Source organism: Festucalex cinctus, chromosome 6 (genome assembly GCF_051991245.1).
Source record: "Festucalex cinctus isolate MCC-2025b chromosome 6, RoL_Fcin_1.0, whole genome shotgun sequence".
Classification (NCBI taxonomy): domain Eukaryota; kingdom Metazoa; phylum Chordata; class Actinopteri; order Syngnathiformes; family Syngnathidae; genus Festucalex; species Festucalex cinctus.
In genome coordinates, this window is record NC_135416.1 from 10796017 (window position 1) to 10817123 (window position 21107).

Genomic DNA, 21107 nt, shown 5'->3' on the forward strand with positions numbered 1-21107 from the left:
CGACTACAACTATATATATTTTTTAAATACCATATTTTATCTTAAAATGTGACCAGATATGCTGATGAATCTGTTTTGATTTTTTATTTTTTTTTAAAGGAAAACTCATTCACAATGTCAAATATCATATTCGCAGCTGTGTTTATTTTCAAATTGACCAAGAGGAGAGAGGGGGGGTATAATAACAATAGCAGTTTTGCTTCAAAATATTGATTATTATTACATTTGACTTTGGGGTAGATAAAAGGAGCACAGGGATATACATACAGGGTACATACAGTACAAGAAAGCATAGCACCGTTTTACACAGAATACGGTTATCTTTTGTGTACAGTATTACACAAGCATTTAAACCAATTTGTGTCGTTGGTGGGTAATCTGTGAGGAGGGGCTGCCCATTGTCTTGTCCATCAAATATTAAATATCATACACCTCAATTTGATTGGGGGTAGTAAAAAAATAATATTCAGAGCTTCTTTTATAATGTTAAACCTGTCCATTGTTATACTCTAGATTTTTCAACATATTTTTGCTTTGTCTTTTCATTTTTTCCTTCTTTCACATAATCAACAACATCCATTAGTCTCTTTTAAAAATAAGAAAAACACCTATAGGCCTACTGTACATTCTTTGGGCTGGCTCATCAGTGACAAACACTCAAGAAAGTAACAGATCAGCATCACGCCTCAGAGTGATGGCTCACACACACGCACGCTAAAGATGGTCTACAGCATTTCTACTATGTGGCATCAATGTTTGCAAATAAAATATGTTCCGAGATCAGTTTGATGTGTTACTGTGGTAAGTGTTGAGCTGTTGGTCATTTAACAACTCTACAAGGTGGGTGGGGGAAGGGGACTCGTGCTGCATGTGTAAAAACATCCATATTTTTCCCCACTTACAAATCAACTTCCATTTGAAAATATGGTTTGACAGTGACATGTTTAGCATGCTTGCACAAATACACACATTCTCACTCTCTCTCTCTCACACACACACACACACAAACACACTTATTCAAGTTGAGCAGTCCCACACACGGGCTTCCAGAATACTGAGCCCAACCGGTGAGGAAAGTTTCTTGAATATTACAATTTTCTTTATACTGCAACGCAAGAACTGATTGGCTATCGCCAGCGGGAACCCAATACTGTCCCCCCCGACAAATACAAGAACCACTCAGGAACAGGAGACGCTATATTCATCACACGTACACACACTCAAAGATGTACAGCGCAACCTCCAAAGTCAAGCACCCCAGGAAGATTACATAACATTAACAGTGATGGCAAAGTGCGGAAGCGTAGGGCTGCCAATGTGGAGTAAACATTTCTGGCTGGCAGGTATGTTCGAACATACTCGCAAATACGTTCGAACATACCCGCAAATATTGTATGTTCGAACGTACTTGTAGGCTACATGCTACAAAGTTAGCATACCATGCCTTAATGCCACGGGGTATTATTTGTGCATGCGCGAGTGAAAACAAAACCCAATTTTTTAGGCATTTGGGCCACTTTACCAATTCATTTGAAAATTAAGTAGACAAAAAACAGTGTTTATTCGTAACATTTACAATTTATTATGTCTGCCGTGCATGATTTAGGTTAGTCATTTTTTTTCACTCGCGCATGCGCAAATACCCCGTGGCATAATAGGATGGTATGCTAACTTTGTAGCATGTAGCCTACAAGTACATTCGAACATATTTGCGAGTATGTTCGAACACATTTGCGACTATGTTCGAACATATTTGCGACAATGTTCGAACATATTGGCGACTATGTTCGAGCGTATTTGCGAGTATGTTCGAACGTATTTGGGAGTATGTTTGAACATATTTGCGAGTATGTTCGAACATACTCGCCAGCCAAAAATGTTTACCCCACATTGGCAGCTCTACGCTTCCGTATTATTCCATGTTATGGTGGAAGACTTTCAATTCTGAGTAAAACAACCGTATTAGTTTTATTATATAGTTAACTAGGAATGTTTGTTTAAAAAAAAAAAAGACTTGTAGATACAGTTAAGGTTTTAACATTGCAAGTGTTTGAGCAAATTCATTTGGTTTACATTATTCCATATGTGGGGGGAGGAAAAGTTTTGAAAATAGGACAACTTGGAAGATTGGTTTCGACTTTGAAGGTTACACTCACTCATTCCGGAAGAAAGGGGGGAAGAAGAAGAAGAAGAAAAAAAAAAAAAAAAAAAAAAGACTCCTTCACCAAACGTCAACACTTCCTTCAAACCGAGGCTTTTGCGTTTGATATGGCTTACTAGTGGAGTGGGGAGGTCCCCATTGACCTGGTCCTGCTTTTTTTACTGCTGCTTGAGAACTGAGGAAAAATTGTAGTGAACTGCATGATTATTGTCTGAGGCCCAAAGAGGAAGAGAAGGGTTAAACTGTGATGAACCAAGAGACCAGGAGACAAATGTTGAGGTTTACATACAGGTCCAAATGAGGACCTCTGCCTGTTGAAGAATGTGGGTCATATCATCATCATCCTCATCAGTCACCACACTCCCTGTGACTTTTTAACTCTAGCCTCTGGTCTTTACAGTAACACAGTTTAACCCTTCCTGGTCTGGTTCCAGACTGAGGCAGAAGCAAAACTTTCCACATTCCTGAGAGTACAAGTACCATCCGGCATCTTCAAACCCTTACTAAGTCAATTACTGAAAGACACACATGCACACTCACTTACAAACAAGCTTGGTCTCACGCACACAAGGTAGAATTCTCACACAAAGAGTCATGCCACAGTTGACAAGCGACTAGGTCTCGGGACAGTGATTTACTGTACACAACCACATCAAGTGCTTAAGTTTCATGAGGATATACTGTTTGTTACGTGTAGGGCTCTCTGACTGTTCAAAAATAATCCCTTCTACATATATATATATACACACACACACACACACACACGTGAGCATTGTTAGGGGTTAGCTCTTGTTGGAAAATAGATTTGTGTATGCCTTTGCTGTTGGGAATTCAAACAGGACTACGTAATTGGCACTTGGAATCACAAAACCTCTTATACACGCAGTGATCATCCCGCAAACAATTCAGTTGGACTGTAATCAATAATTTTTTTTTATGTCAGAGTTAAAAAAACAAAACAAAAACAAAACAGACTTTTTGTGTCAATAGCCTCTTTTACACGGAGATCCTGCAAAATTGCCAGATCAGAGCCGTAACAGAAGGCCAGCAGGTGCCTTTTACTGTATACACTTTTACACTGCGACTCTGCAACCCGCATTTAATATTATAATTAAATGTGTGACATCGGCGCAGAGTGTGACATATAAAATACTTTGTCCAACAGCAACAACTCACAACATGGCATTGCAAGAATTCCCTTACACACGGGTCGCATCCTGCCTCTGTTACGGCTCTTCGAAGGCAGAAAACTGGCGGGGTCGACTTTGTCTTCACACCCAGCCATTCCGTGCCTTGCCCTTTATACGTAAAAGTGACTCGAGGGGAGAAAAAGTGACTTTAACAGGCAGTGTAAAAGGGCTAATGTCACAGTGCTTAAAAACACTTGAGTTGCACAAAAAATAACCTCACTTCACCTTTTATCCCCCAACCAGACTTTTATAAGCTAATTGTGGACTTTTGTGAGAAAATGTGAGGAGGGGGAAGGTTCATTTGAGGGGTTTTCGTCAACACGCCAGGAAACACTTTGAACAAAGTAAAAATCTTTAAAAGCGACTAATAAAAGCTTACACAGTTATTCTTTCCATGCAATCATATAAAATACTACATTTCCATTTCCTGTTAGGCTATATTGGATATTTACACTTTTTCTTAATATCATACAGGAAATTTGTACAAGGTTAGTCCACTTTGAAACACCTCCAACAGTCTTCTGTTACCGTGGCGATGAGGTGTTTTGTGTGTTTTCTTTTTCTTTTCTTTTTTTGTCGTCATATTCCACAGACACACTAGCCCCGTTCCAAGGGAAAACAGGGAGATTGCCGGGGCTTCATTTGTCCAGCTGTTACTGGTGCTGCTGTTTCATGAGATCCGCGAGAAGTCGCAGATTTTCTCATTCCAGCGTGATCACACCTCCCAGCTGGAAAGGTTTGCCAACCACACAACAAAAACAAAATGTATGCGGCAAGCCCTTTGGACTTTTCTTGTTTTCTTTTCCATCGGATAGATCTAAGTGCTGTGTTGCTCTCTAGGCCTTACTGCGGTTGGCTGCTGACACTGTCAGTCCTGTGCGATGACAGCCCTTTCTGCTGTTTCTGGGGCTGAGGTTTGAGCTGCTGCGGATGCCTCTGATGGTGGGATTGTTGCTGTTGCTGTTGTTGCCTTTGCTGTGGTTGTTGTTGTTGTTGTTGCTGCTGTTGTTGTTGATGAGTTGGCTGGGCAAAGGTACCCTGCTGCTGAAGTGGGAAAGCTGCCTGCAGAATTAGCTGGGTGGAGGGGTTACTATGGAGAAGACGAGTACCCTAAAAAAATTCACAAAAAAAATACAAATACAAATTCAATTACAATTTCAATTATTACACTCCACAATTACCAAATCAGCATAATTGGGGGGGAAAAAAAGGATTAATACAAAATTTTGAGTTGTTTATATTTATACATTTTCACCTTTTTTAAATTTTTAAACTATTTTAATACATTTTGCTTCATCCAAAATGAGCATAATATTACTGTTTCAAAGAATTTTATTTGTATTAATATTTTTTATTTGGTTTTTACGTTCAAACATTTTCTAAAATAAATAATATAATATAATATAATTATAGATATCTATATTATAAATTCTGTTTGGTCCAAAAGGAACTTGCACAATTATAGTGCTTCTATTTTTTTTTTTTAATTGGTCTTAATATTTTTATATTTCAAAGATGTTCTTGTTTTGTACCAAAAAAATAATAGTTTGAATCATGATTTCAATTATTGCCAGAATAATTTTGATTATTATTTTTTACATAATCGAGCAGCCCTATTAGTGGGCAGACAAATGTAAGTTGAAGTAGATGCATCGGAAAACATCATTTCAGATGTTCAGTTCAAAAAGAGAAACTCAGATTTCTTAAACACACAAGGAAAAACTTTTCAATAGGACAATTCCTACCATTTTCTATTTAAAAAGTAAGAGAATACACATATCTGGAAACAAAATGAAATATAGCAAACATACAGAAAAAAAAGCAGATTCTAAAATGAAACATTTTTTTTAATGACATGCATAAACACCACCATTTAAATCATGCACTTTTGCTGCCATCTGATGGTACCTGTAAGAATTGCTGCTGTTGTTGCTGTTGCTGCCCCTGTTGGCCGCTTTGCGCCACCACAGCCGCCTGGTTGGAGGCGTCAGTCTGACCCTGGGGAGGTTGCGCTGGTTGGAGAGTCAGTGTCTGCGTTTGTCCTGCCTGCTGAAGAACGGAAAAACAGTAAGATATTCAACTAAACTAGAAGAATAACAGCCTACACCACAATATGAATCACATGGCAACTTCATCCTTACCTGTTGCCCACCAAATGGGTTGTATGCTGTGACCACCTGCCCCATGAACATGGAGGTGGGCACCATAACAGCACCACAGGCCATTGGAGCTGTTACAAGTTTGGTCACCAGTTGCTGCCCTGCTGGAAAACTGATAAGAGGACAACGCAGAAAACAAAATAAGAACGCACGCAAATCTACGCTCACATCTTGACTGAATCGACAAATGTACCGGATCTGACGGTCCTGCGTGAAGGTGGCAACAGCTGTGCCTTGCTGCGTGTTGTTCTGCGGCATACTGGTGCTGATCTGAAGCACGTTGTGCTGCCCCGGCTGGGAGATCATCATGGTATTGTACAGTTGGGTTGGCACAGAGTTTTGGGTCTGTGGCTGAGCCTGAGGGGGCTGCTGAGACTGCCGTTGGCTCTGGAAGAGGAAAAAGCCAAGAGGGAAACAATAGCTCAGATCTATTTTAGAGTTTTGGAATTTATTTCTCCATTTCGGAATGTCTTATTTATCTTCCTCTAGTGCAATATGCAGACAGTATAAGGCAGTCAACAAATTATATGCGACAGCTCAAAGCCACAGAATGAGAAAATGACTTACAGCTGCACCATTTAAATGGTTATATGCAGGTCCAGACATTTCAATGAGTTTTAAACTGAAATAAAATCTATATAGTTCCATTTTAGAAACACAGAAATCAGAAACATATGCTTCGTTTCATTTTTGAAGCCCAAACAAATACTGTGTGCTGTATACTGAAATTACGCCACAAACGATAAAAAAAATAAAATAAAACAAAAATTAACACAAAGAAAGACAGTGTTTCCGAAATGGCATCCCGATCTGATCATGTGATGCGAAATGGACCGATCAAGTGATTTTCAGCCTACTGGTAAGAGCTGAAAAAGAGCTTCAAGCTGCAAAATACAAATTTCTATATCGATGCCTTCTTAAAATAATCGCCCAAGTGTTTTTGTTTTTTTTTTCCAGGAAACACGAAAATCATCATGATTTATGCAAAAAAATATTTTTGCGAAAAAAATGACTTGGACAATTATTTTAAGAGGGTGATGATATGCAATATAGACTGTAATGTAACTTTATCAAAGCACAAAAACAAATCTGTCCACACATTCCAAAAATATTGTTTATTTACACTTCAAATCACCAAGGCCTGGCTGGTGATGTTTTTTTTCTTTTTTTACATGAGCCAAAGTAAAGACCACAAATTATCTTATTAATTCAAGAAAAAGTCACATCTACAGTCCAACATGGTTAATTCTAGCAAAATGCCACTTGGTGACAGTATTGCACTGCTTATGTGAGTGGCTCTGCCCAGTTTCATTTAGCTTTTCTACTCATCTCTTTAACTTTGCATGGGCGTGCAAATGTTACAGAATGTTACTTAAAATATTACCTAAACAAGTTAATAAAGATTTTATAATAGTGACAGTTTGAGCCTGGAACTAATTAATTCCATTTTGTCTCACCTGCTGCTGAAGGCTCTGCTGAGGAGGAGGGGCCTGCTGCTGGATGGTGAGCTGCTGTGTTCCCGAATGGACTGGGTTGATTGCCGTTTGTGGGACCTGATTGCTCAGAGCGGTCGCCTGCTGGACCGGCGCCACCTGGGGAAGCTGCATGTTCATCGCTCCACCCTGCTGCTGCAACAACATCTGCAATGAGCAAACATTTTTTTTGTGTGTGTGTAAGCACATTATTAAAGAAAAATATGATTTAGTGAGAAGTCAATTGTCTGTGATGATGGTTTCCGAGATAACTAACATAAGGAATGATTCTGCTTCAAGGTCAGACGAAGACAACTTGCAACTGCACAAATGAGTTTTGGCTTTTTCTGCATTCGAAGATAGTCGGAAGTCGGACTTTTCCGAGTTCAAACCAGGAAGTGGGTACGGGAACGCCCCCGTGAACTCGGAAATTCCACTTGCGAAGTCGGACGGACTGCAAGTGACATCACCCTACAATGGCGACCCCTTCGCAAACACCGACCGTGAATGGTAAAAAATTGACTCGAGTATATAACTAGATAGCTTTCTTCATTCATAAATATTTAACATAACTCCACGTAACACAACGTACGTGACAATATGCCGCTATATCCTTGTATTAAATTATACGGTGAACTACTGAACTGTATGGAATGCTTATGAAATAAGATAAAAACAATAAATGAAGCAAAATTGCAAGAAGGCAAGTTTGCTGGAGGTCAAAATGAGTTTTGAGGACCAAAATAAAAAGCAATTTATCACTATTCACCATTTTAGTTGTTTATTTTCGCCTTGAACGCTTTCAGGTTGGAACTGGGGAAAAAACAACTCTGACATATCAGACTTCCTACCATCCTCGAATGCAGCATTTGTTCAAGTAAGTACGTGTAATTGCCCAAATTTGGAATATTTGAGCCAAAACATTTTCTCCTGGAAATATTTTGTTTGTGTACATTTGACTTTTGTGCATTATGAACAGTTTAACGCATACTGAAACTGAATAGGGTACAACCACTGAATTTAAATCAGTCGATGGGCTTATTATAGAAAAGTTAAAATGTTGAACGGGGTACAATGTTCCCTCATCTTTTGCGGCCTCGCTGTTTCGCAGATTTTTTACAACGTGCTTTTTTATTTTTATTTTTTTTACAGTGTGCTTTATATAATAAACGAAAAATTAATGCGGATTTCCATTATCGCAGGTAGTTTTGGAACGTAACACTGCGATGAATGAGGGATCACTGTATTTCAACGGACTGCTGCCAGTTGAAACAGAGCCAGTTTTGTCACCTGACCTTTCAGCGATAAAGAGTAACTCCTCTCCAGCACATGACAATACGTCAATGGAGAAACTGAGGTGAAGAAGACATTCCGGTTGTGGCTGTATAATTTTAGCCGCCATAACTATTGCCAGCTTGTGGTAAACTACTTACTGGCTATAGCCCAGCTGTCTAAGATTAAAACTAGTTTCAGGAGTCACTTAACAGGCCTAAATTATACATGGCTATTGTCTAGTTGTGACTGCGTGAGTGTGTACTAACGGATTGTTTTAATAGTACTTCACTTTCTGTCACTAGTCACATAGTCACTTTCTGCAGTGTCAGTAAAATACATGGAGTGTGATGTCGGCCATTCTGAACATGAGCTGGGCTGGGAAAACAGTTGCTGAATTAGTGTGTGTGGTCATTGTATTTAGATTTTAAGGTTCTCCTGGTATTCGATGAACAGTTGAAACGCATATTAGCGACTATGGCTCACCTTCCCCGCATGCAAGAGAATTACAGTAAGTAAGCACACTGTAAAAACCCATAAAAATGATGGCTTACAACTCTCTGTGACAGCCTATATACATGAATGATGAACTGTGATATAGCGGAAAATATCTTTCTTAAAAGCTACATCATACAGGTATACTGTATTGGTTTTACCTGGATACCCTGGCCCTGTACCCTCTGCAGCTGTTCCTGGATGTTTATTAGCTCCTCCTGCTGCCGCTGAATGTTGGCCTGTATCATTCTGGTCCTTTGCTCCAGCTGCTCCTTCAGATGCTGCATAGCATTCACCTGTGCTGAGAACTCCATCACGGGCTACGGCGGAAGGGAAAAGAAACTGTTCCATCAAACTAGTTGTGATAATCACATCATGTACTGTATGCATGCACAAGCGATCAATGATTTTTGACACAGCGAAAAGAAGGCAATAGTGAATAACCTGTATGTTTGACTGAAGTTGCTGTGGTTGTTGTTGCAGCTGTGGCAGCTGTGGCTGCTGTTGCAGCTGTGGCTGCTGTTGCAGCTGTGGCTGCTGTTGCAGCTGTGGCTGCTGTTGCAGCTGTGGCTGCTGTTGCAGTTGTGGCTGCTGCTGCTGCTGCTGTTGTTGCTGCTGCTGCTGCTGTTGTTGCTGCTGCTGCTGCTGCTGTTGTTGTTGTTGCTGTTGCTGCTGCTGCTGCTGCTGGCTGATCATACTTGGAGTAACACTCTGGCCAGTAGTCTGAGAGCTCATGGACTGCAGATTCAGACAGACAATTACTATAGAAATAATAATAATGGACTAAAAAATATCTTTCAATTTTAATTATGCAGCGGTACAGTTTGCTACATGTTGCTGTCTTGGTTTATTTGGTCTCACCTGGCTGCTAATGGATGAGCGACGCTGTGACGTCACCTCCATGGTTGAAGCCAGAGACTGTCGCGGAGGCGTGGCCGTATCCATATGTAGCTTGGAGGCTGTTGGTGCACAAACAGAATGACGGATTAACTAAAAAATGAAAACCAAATAAGGAGATCTTGGTTACATTATTGGAATCAGAGACTATGGATTCCATTGGCTACATAAGAAATAGGGTTATGCATAATAAATAAAAAAAACAAAAAAAACTGAAAGCCTTAGTTAAACGTACGGAAGCGTATTGCATTCACTTGGGAAAAAAAAACCCAACTGTTTTTCTGAATAATTTTTGGGGGGGAACTTTGTTTTTGTTTTTCTGTCAGGTAAAAAAAATATTCTGAAAAACTGGAGGACAAATTACTCAAAAGATTAAAAAAAATAAAAAATAAGAAAAAAAACAGAGTGGCGGAAAAAAAATTAAATAAAAAATGACTCATAATAATAATAATAATAATAATAATAATAATAATAATAATAATAAACCAATTTTCTGAGTAATTTTCGCCCTGTTTTTCTGATTTTTTTTTTTATGACAGAAAAAAATAGGTGGTAAAATAGGGAGAAAAAAAAAAACGTTCCAAAAAACAGAATTAAAAAAAAAACAGAAAAAAAACAAAGCTCCCCAAAAAATTAGTCAGAAAAACAGGAGTTGTTTTTTTTTTTTTTTTTTTTCTTCAAGTGACTGCAATAGGCTTCCATATAAACATGACTCATACAGTCACATATAAATTGCTGGTAGACATCAAGATTCTTTCATTGCAAAAGTCATGTTTATGCAATGTGGTTTGCAAAAACTGGTGTTTCACTTACAAGTGCAAGTGTTGTCCGATACATGCGATGAAGACTTGCGGGAACTTCGTGAAGAGGTTGACGCCGTTCGGCTGCGGTCAAACCTTTCTAATGCCTCCTTGAGGCTGGATGTGTTCAGCTCTGAACCAGAGTCCTGGCTCTGTGTCAGGGACAAATTAGAATGGTAAATGATATTCGATTTTAACCCACAAAAACATAGTTTCATTTTATAGTAACTGAAAATGTTGAATCCACTTAAATCCGTGTTATGTAGCCAAATGTTTCTCTCAAAACATGAGTAGGCAGTGTGACAGTTTGCTGTATTATTTTTTAAAAAGTAAAGAAAAAAAACATTTGTATTTATAATGCATTTTTTGGGTTTCTGCAAATTTGTATGTAATTGCTTGCAAATGTGAGGGTTAATCACTGAATTACGTCATGCTATAATTTAAATGTATGTGCTTGAATGAGATGCCATGAATTTATTTTTTAAGAGTGCAGAATAGAAAATATAATTTCACCTTATCCACAATGACTTCTGGTTTGGACTCTTCAATGCCCAGCTCCCTTCGCTGTTCTGCCCTCACTTCGGCATAGCTACAGAGCCGTTTTTTTTTTTTTTTTTTTTTTTTTTAAAGAGAGGAAGGAAGAGATTTCTGAGTCAATATGCAGACATTTTTTAGTTGTTAGGCTAGCGTGACCTCAATAAAGTGAATTTTAGTGAAAAGATAGAAAGGAAAGAGACACTTTTTTGCACATAATACCTTACTACTGTGTGTGTGCAGACAATAAACTCGGGCCTTGAGTTCCACTGGTGATAGGTGATGTAGTAGTGCGTCTGCAACCATATCCACTGTTGACCTTTAGTCAGGAAACGGTAGTAACAAGACTTCCCTTTACCGTACTGCATCACTGAGCAGAGGAAAGAAAAAGGGGCCAACAACGGAGCCGTGAGAAGAACTATAAGGAAAGATTTTTAGCAGCGCAGTCAAAGTGAATGTACAAGTGAGCCCTCACAGTGTTCATGGCACTTAGCAAGCGTCTCCAGGTCGTCCACATGATAATAGTCGTACCCTGAAGTTCCCAGAACCTCAAATGGTAAGTAGCCGATGATTGGTGGCGCTCTGAAAAATAAATTAAATGCATACATTACAGTACAAGAGTGGTGTTGTGTTAAATTGTAATGTGATTGGAGTGAAGAGAAAAGAATCATACACACATACAATAATGTGGTTTTTTTTTGTTTGTTTTTGAGTTTTTTACCTGTGGTCTAGAAAGAGGAACTTCCATTCCAAACTGTGCCTAGAGGTGAATTCTTCATTGGGCTCTTCCACTGTACACATCTCCTATGAGCATCATAAATATAATATTTTAGCATTCTTAGATGTGCTGAAGGTCATTCACCAGATTTAACCCTTTGATGCACAACATGGGTCAAAAGTGACCCGACCAAGTTGTGCATTAGAAGGGGTGTGAATATGTTGTGCATCAAAGGGTTAATGAAATTTCAGTCTGACTGTGAACATGTCTGAGACTACCTTGATAAACTGAGGTTTAGTGAGCCGTACAGTAGCCACGAAGCACACTTGGTCATCAAAGGCTGGCTGTAGAGAGCGCTGTAGCACACCCGCTAGACCATTCCTCGTCACGTTAGGAACTACAAGAGAACAGCAATTTCTGAGCGTGACAAATCATCAAAACTGCTTCTGTTTTAATTTAAGTCTATACTAATATACGACATACCATTGTTGAGCGACTTGAAATTTCCAATGAAGCTCACATATTCATAGATAGGCGGTTCTTTTGGGTCAATGGACCCTCGGAGCATATGACAACAAAATTCCATGTAATTTTTACCTGTAGGGAAAAAAAAAAAGAAGACATGTTTCTATCATCTAAGTATGTTTAATACAAATATTTAGGAGACAAGTTCTTGATATGACGTACAATGTGTACATCCTTTCTCTTTACGGATATGCTAATCAGTTGGCCACCCTGTCTCCTAACATATAATACTTATCGGAATAAAATTACTTCTGTCAGAAAATTGCAAATATTCTTCAGCTAAAATGTATTTATATATTTATTCATGTATTTCTTATGAAGTTGTATGGTAAGAAATCTGACATCTATTACACATAAATTAGTTCTGTGTTACTTACTCTTTAAATAATCTGACGTGAGGGTCTCTGGGTCGTTGGGGTGTGTGGACAGGGCTTTGTACACTTCTGAGTGCTCTCCAACTGGCAGGAAGTTTAACAAGTTCTGGTCCATCAGGTCCGCCTGCCAAGCCAAGAAAGAAAAAAAAAGAAGCTAAAAATCCTTTTATACTGCACATTCTGGGAACATAAAAACAGTCAAATGTTCTGTGTTGTGTCAGTCAGATATGCAAATACTGCTTTTCCGTGCTAGTTACTTGTTGCTAACACAGGCTGCTTGTGCATAAGGGTAAAAAGATTAGAAATGAGTTTAGGATACAGTATAGCCTGGGATACTCACAGGAAGGTGTTCCAGTAATGAGGTGACACTCTCTGACACATAAAGGATATTCCCGTCAGTCATTATTGCTATGAAGAAGCCATCCAGGGCCTGGTAATGTCAAAGAAAGACAATACCACACTCTTCACTATTAATCTACAGCTGTGACAGTGCTGTGCTGTTAACTTGATAAGCATATTTAGAATAAAACTTTAGTTAGACATCTGACCTCCAACATGAGCTGGGTGAACTCCTCATTGCTAAGAAATGGCGGCTTCCAGTCTTGTCTGATCTCACTGGACTCAGACTGAGCAGCGATTTCTAATAAGGAGAAAATATATCATTATAATTTTTGAGAAGGGAAACAGTGGAAGAATAAGAACAAAACAAATAACAGCAGTGTCACAAGACATCTTTGGAAAATACATTGATAGTGCAAAGCTCAGAATGGACACAATGCAGTATAGCGCTGCGTAAAGATAACACGGAATAATGTGAGACTAAATTCAACACAGCTAAAGCAGATATTTCTTCAAAAAGTGCAGTGGAACCTCCAAATCAAACACCCAGAAGTTTCTCAAAAATATGCTTCAAAAGTCAAAACGTTGGGAGTTCTACACATTAACATGCAGGACAAAAGAGAGGTTAACAAATCTTTCTGAGCATTGAAAGGATCAACTGACCAAGTACTGTACGATTTGACTTTTCTTTGGATTGTTTTGTGATGTATATATTATGATAGAAAATGGGTAATAATAACAACTGTAGAATCATAAAATGAACTTTCTGTGAGGTCTGGCTACTCAGTGCATTATGAATATACAGTACTATCAACCAACCACCAATTACAGTACATACAGTACACAAAATGAATTTCACTAACACGCCATTTAACATTTCTGTCTGTGAGGCAACTTTCAAAAAGTGAGAAGGTTTACTTTATCTTAGCTTGTCTTTATACTTTTCTAACAGAAATGTTAAAACTCGCATCACAAAACGGACTGTTTGATTCTGGAGCTTGCACTGTAATAAGAACAGGTTTCGTACAACTTGTTAAAATGGAAGTAAACAGAGACAACTTTAATTAAGAAGCAGGAACATATTGCCCTGTCATGCTGCACAGAAACAGGAAGTGAGGCTGACCTTTGTGTTTACACAGGAAGTCGATACTTTTCTGCAGGATAGTGGACTTGTCCATCTTCCTGGTGTTGCCGGGCAACATGGTTCCAAGTTCCTTGATGAGGACATTGAACTGGTCTCTCCGTTTCTTTTCAGACTTGTTACGGGACACGCTGCATTTCAAAGGAAGGGTTAGTTAAACAGGTGAATAACTCTTAGGGTGTGACATCTTATTTAGTGCATAACCTAATAGTTCTAGTCCAATTACCGTTTTGCTTTGTCCTTTTCATCTTCTTCCATCAACCCATCAAAGATGCTACAATCATCCCTGTGTGAGGAGAACACATTTTCTTATTCTGATGAGTAACTACTTACTTGCACTTTTGTTTTCCTGCATATTCACACACTTGTGGGTGGCTTGAAAGCAGATATGCATTGGTAATAATAGCTAATGGAGGATGTTGGCTAATGAGAATTCCTACATGCCAGCGGCTGGTTTATTTTTGGGTCACACAGAAAGCGAGGCAGACAGAGAAAGATCGAAGGAATGTGTTGTGCTCGCCAAAAAGGTTACCAGAGCATTTGTAAAACCAACGTGCCGTCTTGGGCTTTCTGGCTTCCTCTCTAAAAATCAAAGTCAAATTGAATCTTTTAGTTTCTGCTCATGTTTTACTGTCATCATACTTTGACACATAAGAAGCGGTGCAGTTTCTCCAGAGACTTGCATTCGAAAGCGGGAAAGTTTTCATGAACCACACAAAGAATCAAATACAGATGTCAGGAACTACCGTAATTTCTCCAGTATAGACACTTTTTTGGCACACAAAAAAAAAGAAAAAAAAAGAAAAAATCGAGGGAGGGGAAAATGTGTTATAGTACATAGGATTTGGGGAAAAAATGGAACCTAAGCATCCACCATTTCCTCGTTTGGGGAATGGCGGCATGCTAGCTTCTGGTTGCTAGGCTGAGGGTTGTGATGAGTAACGACAACGTCCAATTTTTCCAAAGTATCCAAGCCCCACCCAAGCAATCAAAGCATCCACATCTGATATAATGATCTTCCCAAACATAATTTTTGCTGCTCACCAAGCATAATAGACTGGACTTGAGAATTAGCACCAGCTAAAAGCTCCACACGGATCACATCGGCTGCCCGATTGTAACTGCAGTACATTTGACTGCATTGTCTTTGTCAAATAAGGATGTAAATAAATTGCCATAAATAGAAACAACCATGTCTTACCTGATGCCAGGTATTGTATAAAAGTGGGTTCTTTAAACTACAAAAAAAGATATCAGTATTTCCTCCACAGGCATTTTTACAACGTTCAGTCGCCTCTGGAACACATTGGTGCATATGCGGATCTTTTTCCCCCCTCTTCATGTTGAATGATACGTTTGATATGTTTAGCACTTTAGCAGCCAGCTAACGACATGCCTACGTGGGAGCCATGTTGGGGAGGTAGTAGACGTTCCAGTCAGATGCAAAGCATGGAGATTGAAATTTAGTTCTAACTTGCGCATTTCTCATTTTTGTGTGTGTGTCAATGCCAAAGCGTGCGCTATTCACATCCATGAGATACACTGACGACCACATATTTAACCTAGAACCGCAACTAAGTACTGCTACCGGTGTTCCTATTTGTGGGCTGGGCTCGAGTGTTGACAGCCGAAACTGTTAGCAATTTAGCAAGGTAAGAGGACTTCTCTTTACACAAAATAATATTTGTCTGAACATGAGAAATCCTAATCTAACAAATTACTTTGCAGATAATAGTTAAAATTCTGAGCATGAATACCATCAAATTGGGGCACATCAGATTTTGAAGGACCTTTTTTTTGGGGGGGTAATTTTATAACAGAGTGCATATTATGCTCAAGAAATCGTGGTAAACATTAAATTGGGGAAACTACAAACAAGAATTTGAGAATAGGGCAAATACTTGTTCATGGCACCACTGTATTGGAGTGTTTTGCAACATAGAAAATAGAGCACAGTGTCAGAGTATATGTATGTTGCAACATACCCTATGCTTGATGTCATGGTGGCTGCTGCTCAGGGCTGTGGTTGTGGTGACTTGCTCTTTAAGCGTGAGGTAGGCATTTGGAAGTCCACCTTGAAGGGAATTGAGGAAAACCCATGTATTAAACTACTGTGACTTAAGGTTTAGAATATAATTCAGAATAGATTATTCAAAAACAGTAACAAGTGCAGTCAAATATATATTGGATATATCTAGGGCTTTTAGTTTTGTACACAACAACAACAAATACAACACACAGTAAGTGTAGAGCAGTAGTTCCTGAAGACTGTCTAAACTTGGGCAGCCTGCCCAGAATAAACCCCAGATGGATAAAGTTCTTCATTGAATAAGTGATGACATGTCAAGTTGCTAGTGTTGTTAAAGGGAAAAAAATAATAATAATTGTTCAAGGCTTATTTTATTCCCCCCCTTTAGAGAGCAGCTTTGCAATCAATGACTTCATTTGAAGAGCAAATTTCTAATTTTGCAGAATTTTTTGGGGAAATTAATCCCGGGGGCCTGAAACAAGGGTTTTATTAAAAGATGCATTTGTAATTTGTCACTTTTTTTTATTCGCAATTGTCACCTCTGACCTAAAGTGCAAATGCGCATCCCTGTCAAGCACGTGTATGGCGCACACATATGTATGTGCACTCGAATAAACACTTCGTTTTTACAATTTTCTTGGCGTCTGAGCTGGAGTTTGGGCTATGCTCAAAGACGGCATCTAATTTAATTTTTATTTATTTATTTATTTTTTCAGTTTCCATCCCGATTGCCTTGTACGCTCGTTAACAAAAACACTACATGTCCGCGAGGACAAGCGTGACGTCACCATCCACCACTCCACTATTCTCCACCCCCAAGAAATTGTGGAGAGTTTGAAGCTTATTTCAAGCTTTGATGTTTGTCAATAATTCTCCACTCAACTCAACTTCATTTATAAAGCACTTTAAAACAAGCATTGCTGTATACAAAATGTTGTACATGAAATAAAATCGGTCATGCAGTAAAGAATAAGATAAGAAGAAAAAAAGAACAAAGCAAACATTTTAAGTGAGTATACAAGTATTTTTTTGGGATAGAAGTCAATCACACTGAATACTGTCTGAGCTATAGAATTGTCTTTCTTTTGGAATAAGTGTCACACAAAAAAAAAACTCCCAACACCATAGAAAACTGAAACATTTGCTGAGATAATTGTTGATGCTCATTGGAGGTTTTGTGTGACTGTGAAGTACCATTTTTTTTCCTGAAAACGTTAAATTACTGATCATACGTGTGTTTGATTAATGGCATAACTATACTTTGAAAGGAGACCGATTAATATTTGGCAACAAACACCACATCATATAATTATATTTATTTAGCCTGTTGTGTGATCTAAGTTGAAAACTAATAATTATTCTAAATGCATGACAGTGCAGCATTTTTATATGTATGTGTTTGTGTTCACTTACCCCACTGCAGCTCATGCACGGTGTGAGTTAATATATTTTTTCAGGGGCTTAAGGAAGATAGGGTTAGGGGTCAGTGTCAAGGGGTCATCACGGGTCACCGGACCACAGGAAAGCCATGGTGATCATCAAAACCTGTAGGAAAAATCAGAGCAAGACACTGAAGGTCAATCTGGGGTCAACTTTCATCTGATCATTCAAACGTCATGATATAGTATCTGAAACATTGAGGAAAAAAAAAAAAAAAAGTTTATACGCCAAGTAAAAATTAGGTTACCAGTAAACATAAAAACATGACAAACCTGCCTGACAAGATCACTTTTTTTCCATCTAATTTTGTGACTTATTTTTTCATTCCTATAAAAACAGAATGAATAGACCATAAGTGAGGGAAAAAAAATATTTGAAATGCCTTTAGGTGTACTCTGTATACGGTACAGAAATGTTGGAAATGAATTATTTGTCATGCTTCTATACAGTGCTCCTGAGAAAGTGTTTTGGAGTGCAGTGACCTAGTTATGGAAAAAAAAAAAAGGATGATTCAAAACTGTCAACTTACTCAGTCACTGGAATGCCCCTTTGAAGCAGAGCCTGTTGTTTTAGAGGCTATCCTCCTGAGAGCTTACAGATCTTTTTGTGTGAGCCACACCTTGCCTGCAACATACACGAACGCACACACATACAGACAAACAAAGCCGGTCAAATAAACAAACCATGAGACCCGTGCTCACTGTTTGACATGCATGCAAATCGTACAGGCCAGCATCGGGCTCATTCAAACACACGAACTTAAAAAAATAAAAATAAAAAAAAAAGCTCTGATTATGAATCATGGTTCACACTTTTTTGGTATTGGACATAAAAATGTTATATTTTTGAAAATAACAAATTCAAATCGTGACATAACATTTTAAAAATGAAAGGGCCTTTTCATATGCAGCTCAGAGATAGAGCATGTGAACAAGCCCAAAGCAACGCAAATAATCATATTCAATTGTAATATTCAATTGTAATACTTTTTTTTTTTTTTTGTAGCCCTTGCAGAACTTAATAAAATCAGAAATGGAATAATGGGGGGAAAATAATCCCCAACAGTATAAAAATATGATCAATAATTGCAAATACACAAGAACACTAATAATAGTTCAAAATGCCAAAATAGTAGCACTACTTTTTTCCCAGAAACCAAAAAAACAACAAAGACACAGAAAAGTGCAATTGCTTGGATTCAGTCTTTGCAATTACCATGACCTAGATAGATGACTGAGAATCTACACAGACATAAACGAAAACCACTTTTTTTTTAGGCAAGCAACATTGGTGTTTTATTGATGTTACACTAGTTAAGAAAGTTAAGAAATAACAAAATTACACTATTAGGCTAACAAAGATGTATTTGATGAGAAAGTGATCAAATCCTCACATTTTAAAAGTTGGTGATGCAGAAACATTTCTGGTAGAAAAACGTCTCCTTCATGATTAGAAACTTTTCGTTTTGCAGTCAATCACACCACGCATACTACTACTGTACAGTACTAAGCAAGAACATAGCTTCATTAAAAACCCGACTTCAATAGCAATGCAGCAGTCCCACGGAAGGTCAAATTGTGCGCAGTGGCAAATACTTTTTTTCAGGCAACGACTGAAATACTGGAAGTTTTAGCGCAACCATCTTGACCCTGTAGTGGCTCCACTTTGGGAAGCGCTACCATGACCTACTGTACAGTAATCCTCATGTCTTAGCTTTTATTTCATTGAGCCATACAATGAACATACATTCAAGAAAAACAGTAGGGCCCAATGGAATACAGGCATTAATACCGCATCGAATTGCTCGAAATCGAGTGAATAAAAGCATAAGCATATGTGCCACAGGTGTTCGTTATACAACCGGCAGAGCAACCCACATACTGTAGCTAGCTAACATGCTAACTAAGCTTTGCTACCGAAACCTGCCAATTTAGCTAACTCGATTCTTCCTCCCGTTACCCTCGCGTACACCAAATAACACCAACGCGACAAATGACGCATCCGATTTAAATGGGGGGTAACAAAATATTGGCAGCATATCACAGCAAAACTGCCTTTGAGCTCCTAGCTGTCACGCAACATCTAACCACCAAATTATTCCGTAAAATACCACTGCGTCTCGTCAAACACTGCTGCGCGCCAAGCTCTCCGCTTAATACATTTGTTTTTTTCAACTCCTTGGGGAACGACATCTACATCCGTGAAAATGCAAATATGTCAATGGTGGAAACATTTACGCGGCAGATGTATGTGCACACACATCTACATACATAACATACAAACACGCGCACGCGCCAGCGAGCGGCCACACACGTACACACACACGGCGACGGACGCGCGCATAGACACACACATCCACACGGCTGCTGAGAATGTGGGTCACTGGGCCTTGCTCGCCCTCCAGCGTGCGGAAACAGTCCCCGAGCCTCCGCTGCAGTCCGACCGCTTCCGCGCCTCTCTCCCCCTCGCTCTCACTCACACGTACGCACGCAGACACCGAATAAAACACCATTTGTCCGCCGCACCAAAAGAGCCTCACCTCGCAGAGCGTTCGACAGAGAAGCCTTCGGTTGCGCGCTTCGCTCGTATCCTTGCATCGAGAGGAGGCGGCGGGGGCCAAGAGGACTCCGGCTTGGGGAGAAAAACAGGAGGCCTACTTCATACTACGCCGTACAGTCATGCGCAATAGAGACAGTAGGGCGCACTATTTGGCAAGTACAGTACGCAAGGCAGCAGCCAAGCCGGAGACCGCTGAGGATCTTCACGGCGAGAAATGACTGCGTGTTTTTCTGATTTTATTTTTAAATAATTACAGTGACGAACTTTAGCCTTAATATTTGTTTACATATAGCTTACTACATAAATATATATTAAAAAAAAAAAAAAAAAAAGAGGGAGGGAATGAAATACAGCGACATCTTCCCTGCAACATCAATACTTTGACAACGGGGACAAAAAGGTTTTCTCGGTTAATATTTTTAACCTGACGTTATGTCTCCAGTGCAAGGCGGGGTTGGGGTGGCCCTGCTGCCGGAGCGAGAGGGGTTTCCCCTTTTAATCGACACCCAATCAAAAGCTCTATAGGGTGTGACGTTGCACACGTTCCTGTATCGAGGTTCCCCTCACATTATTGATTGATTTGAGCCACCCCCACAGAGAAACAACATTTATAAACACACCATCGAAACAAGCCAATACAAGAGTGGTATCATGATGCTAATTGCTTTAATTGATTGGTACTATCACAGAGGTATGACTTTATTGGTGTGGTTAACGTTTTCAGTGATGGAAAAAAGCATTGCACACACCCTCTCCATATATTTGTGCATCTCAAATACAGCACGTAATAAGTAAATATCTTATTAGAAACATCTTATAGTAGTAACTGACTGCAGTTAGACACCACTGCTTTGTAATTAAGTATATTTGAATATCTTATCTTTGTAAAGTAAACGTTTCCATTCAATTATTATATTTGGAAGAGATATTGTAGAGTGTAGCATGTTTTTTTATTGGTTCTGTGAAATCTTATGTGGTATGGTCCAAAAATAATCTTAAAGC

General features: G+C 39.0%; 1 protein-coding gene across 5 annotated transcripts; it reads right to left on the reverse strand.

Moving 5' to 3' along the window:
* Positions 1-124: 124 nt before the first annotated feature.
* Positions 125-20218, reverse strand: clockb (clock circadian regulator b). 5 transcript variants are annotated; one of them, XM_077524009.1, is made up of 24 exons: positions 20086-20218; positions 18076-18170; positions 17520-17651; positions 16063-16151; positions 14304-14363; positions 14060-14208; positions 13146-13237; positions 12938-13027; positions 12601-12721; positions 12182-12295; positions 11977-12095; positions 11702-11784; positions 11456-11562; positions 11203-11350; positions 10960-11035; positions 10460-10598; positions 9611-9708; positions 9194-9487; positions 8911-9069; positions 6968-7138; positions 5704-5897; positions 5493-5622; positions 5260-5400; positions 125-4461 (listed from the first exon to the last, which is right to left on the reverse strand). In XM_077524009.1, exons 4-24 carry the CDS (start codon positions 16077-16079, stop codon positions 4195-4197), a joined length of 2769 nt encoding a protein of 922 aa, XP_077380135.1. In that variant the 5' UTR covers positions 16080-16151; positions 17520-17651; positions 18076-18170; positions 20086-20218; the 3' UTR covers positions 125-4194. The 5 variants fall into 5 exon arrangements, with proteins under 5 accessions (XP_077380135.1, XP_077380134.1, XP_077380131.1 ...); XM_077524008.1 differs by having other exon boundaries at positions 5260-5397; positions 6968-7150; XM_077524005.1 differs by having other exon boundaries at positions 6968-7150.
* Between the last annotated feature and the right edge of the window lie 889 nt (positions 20219-21107).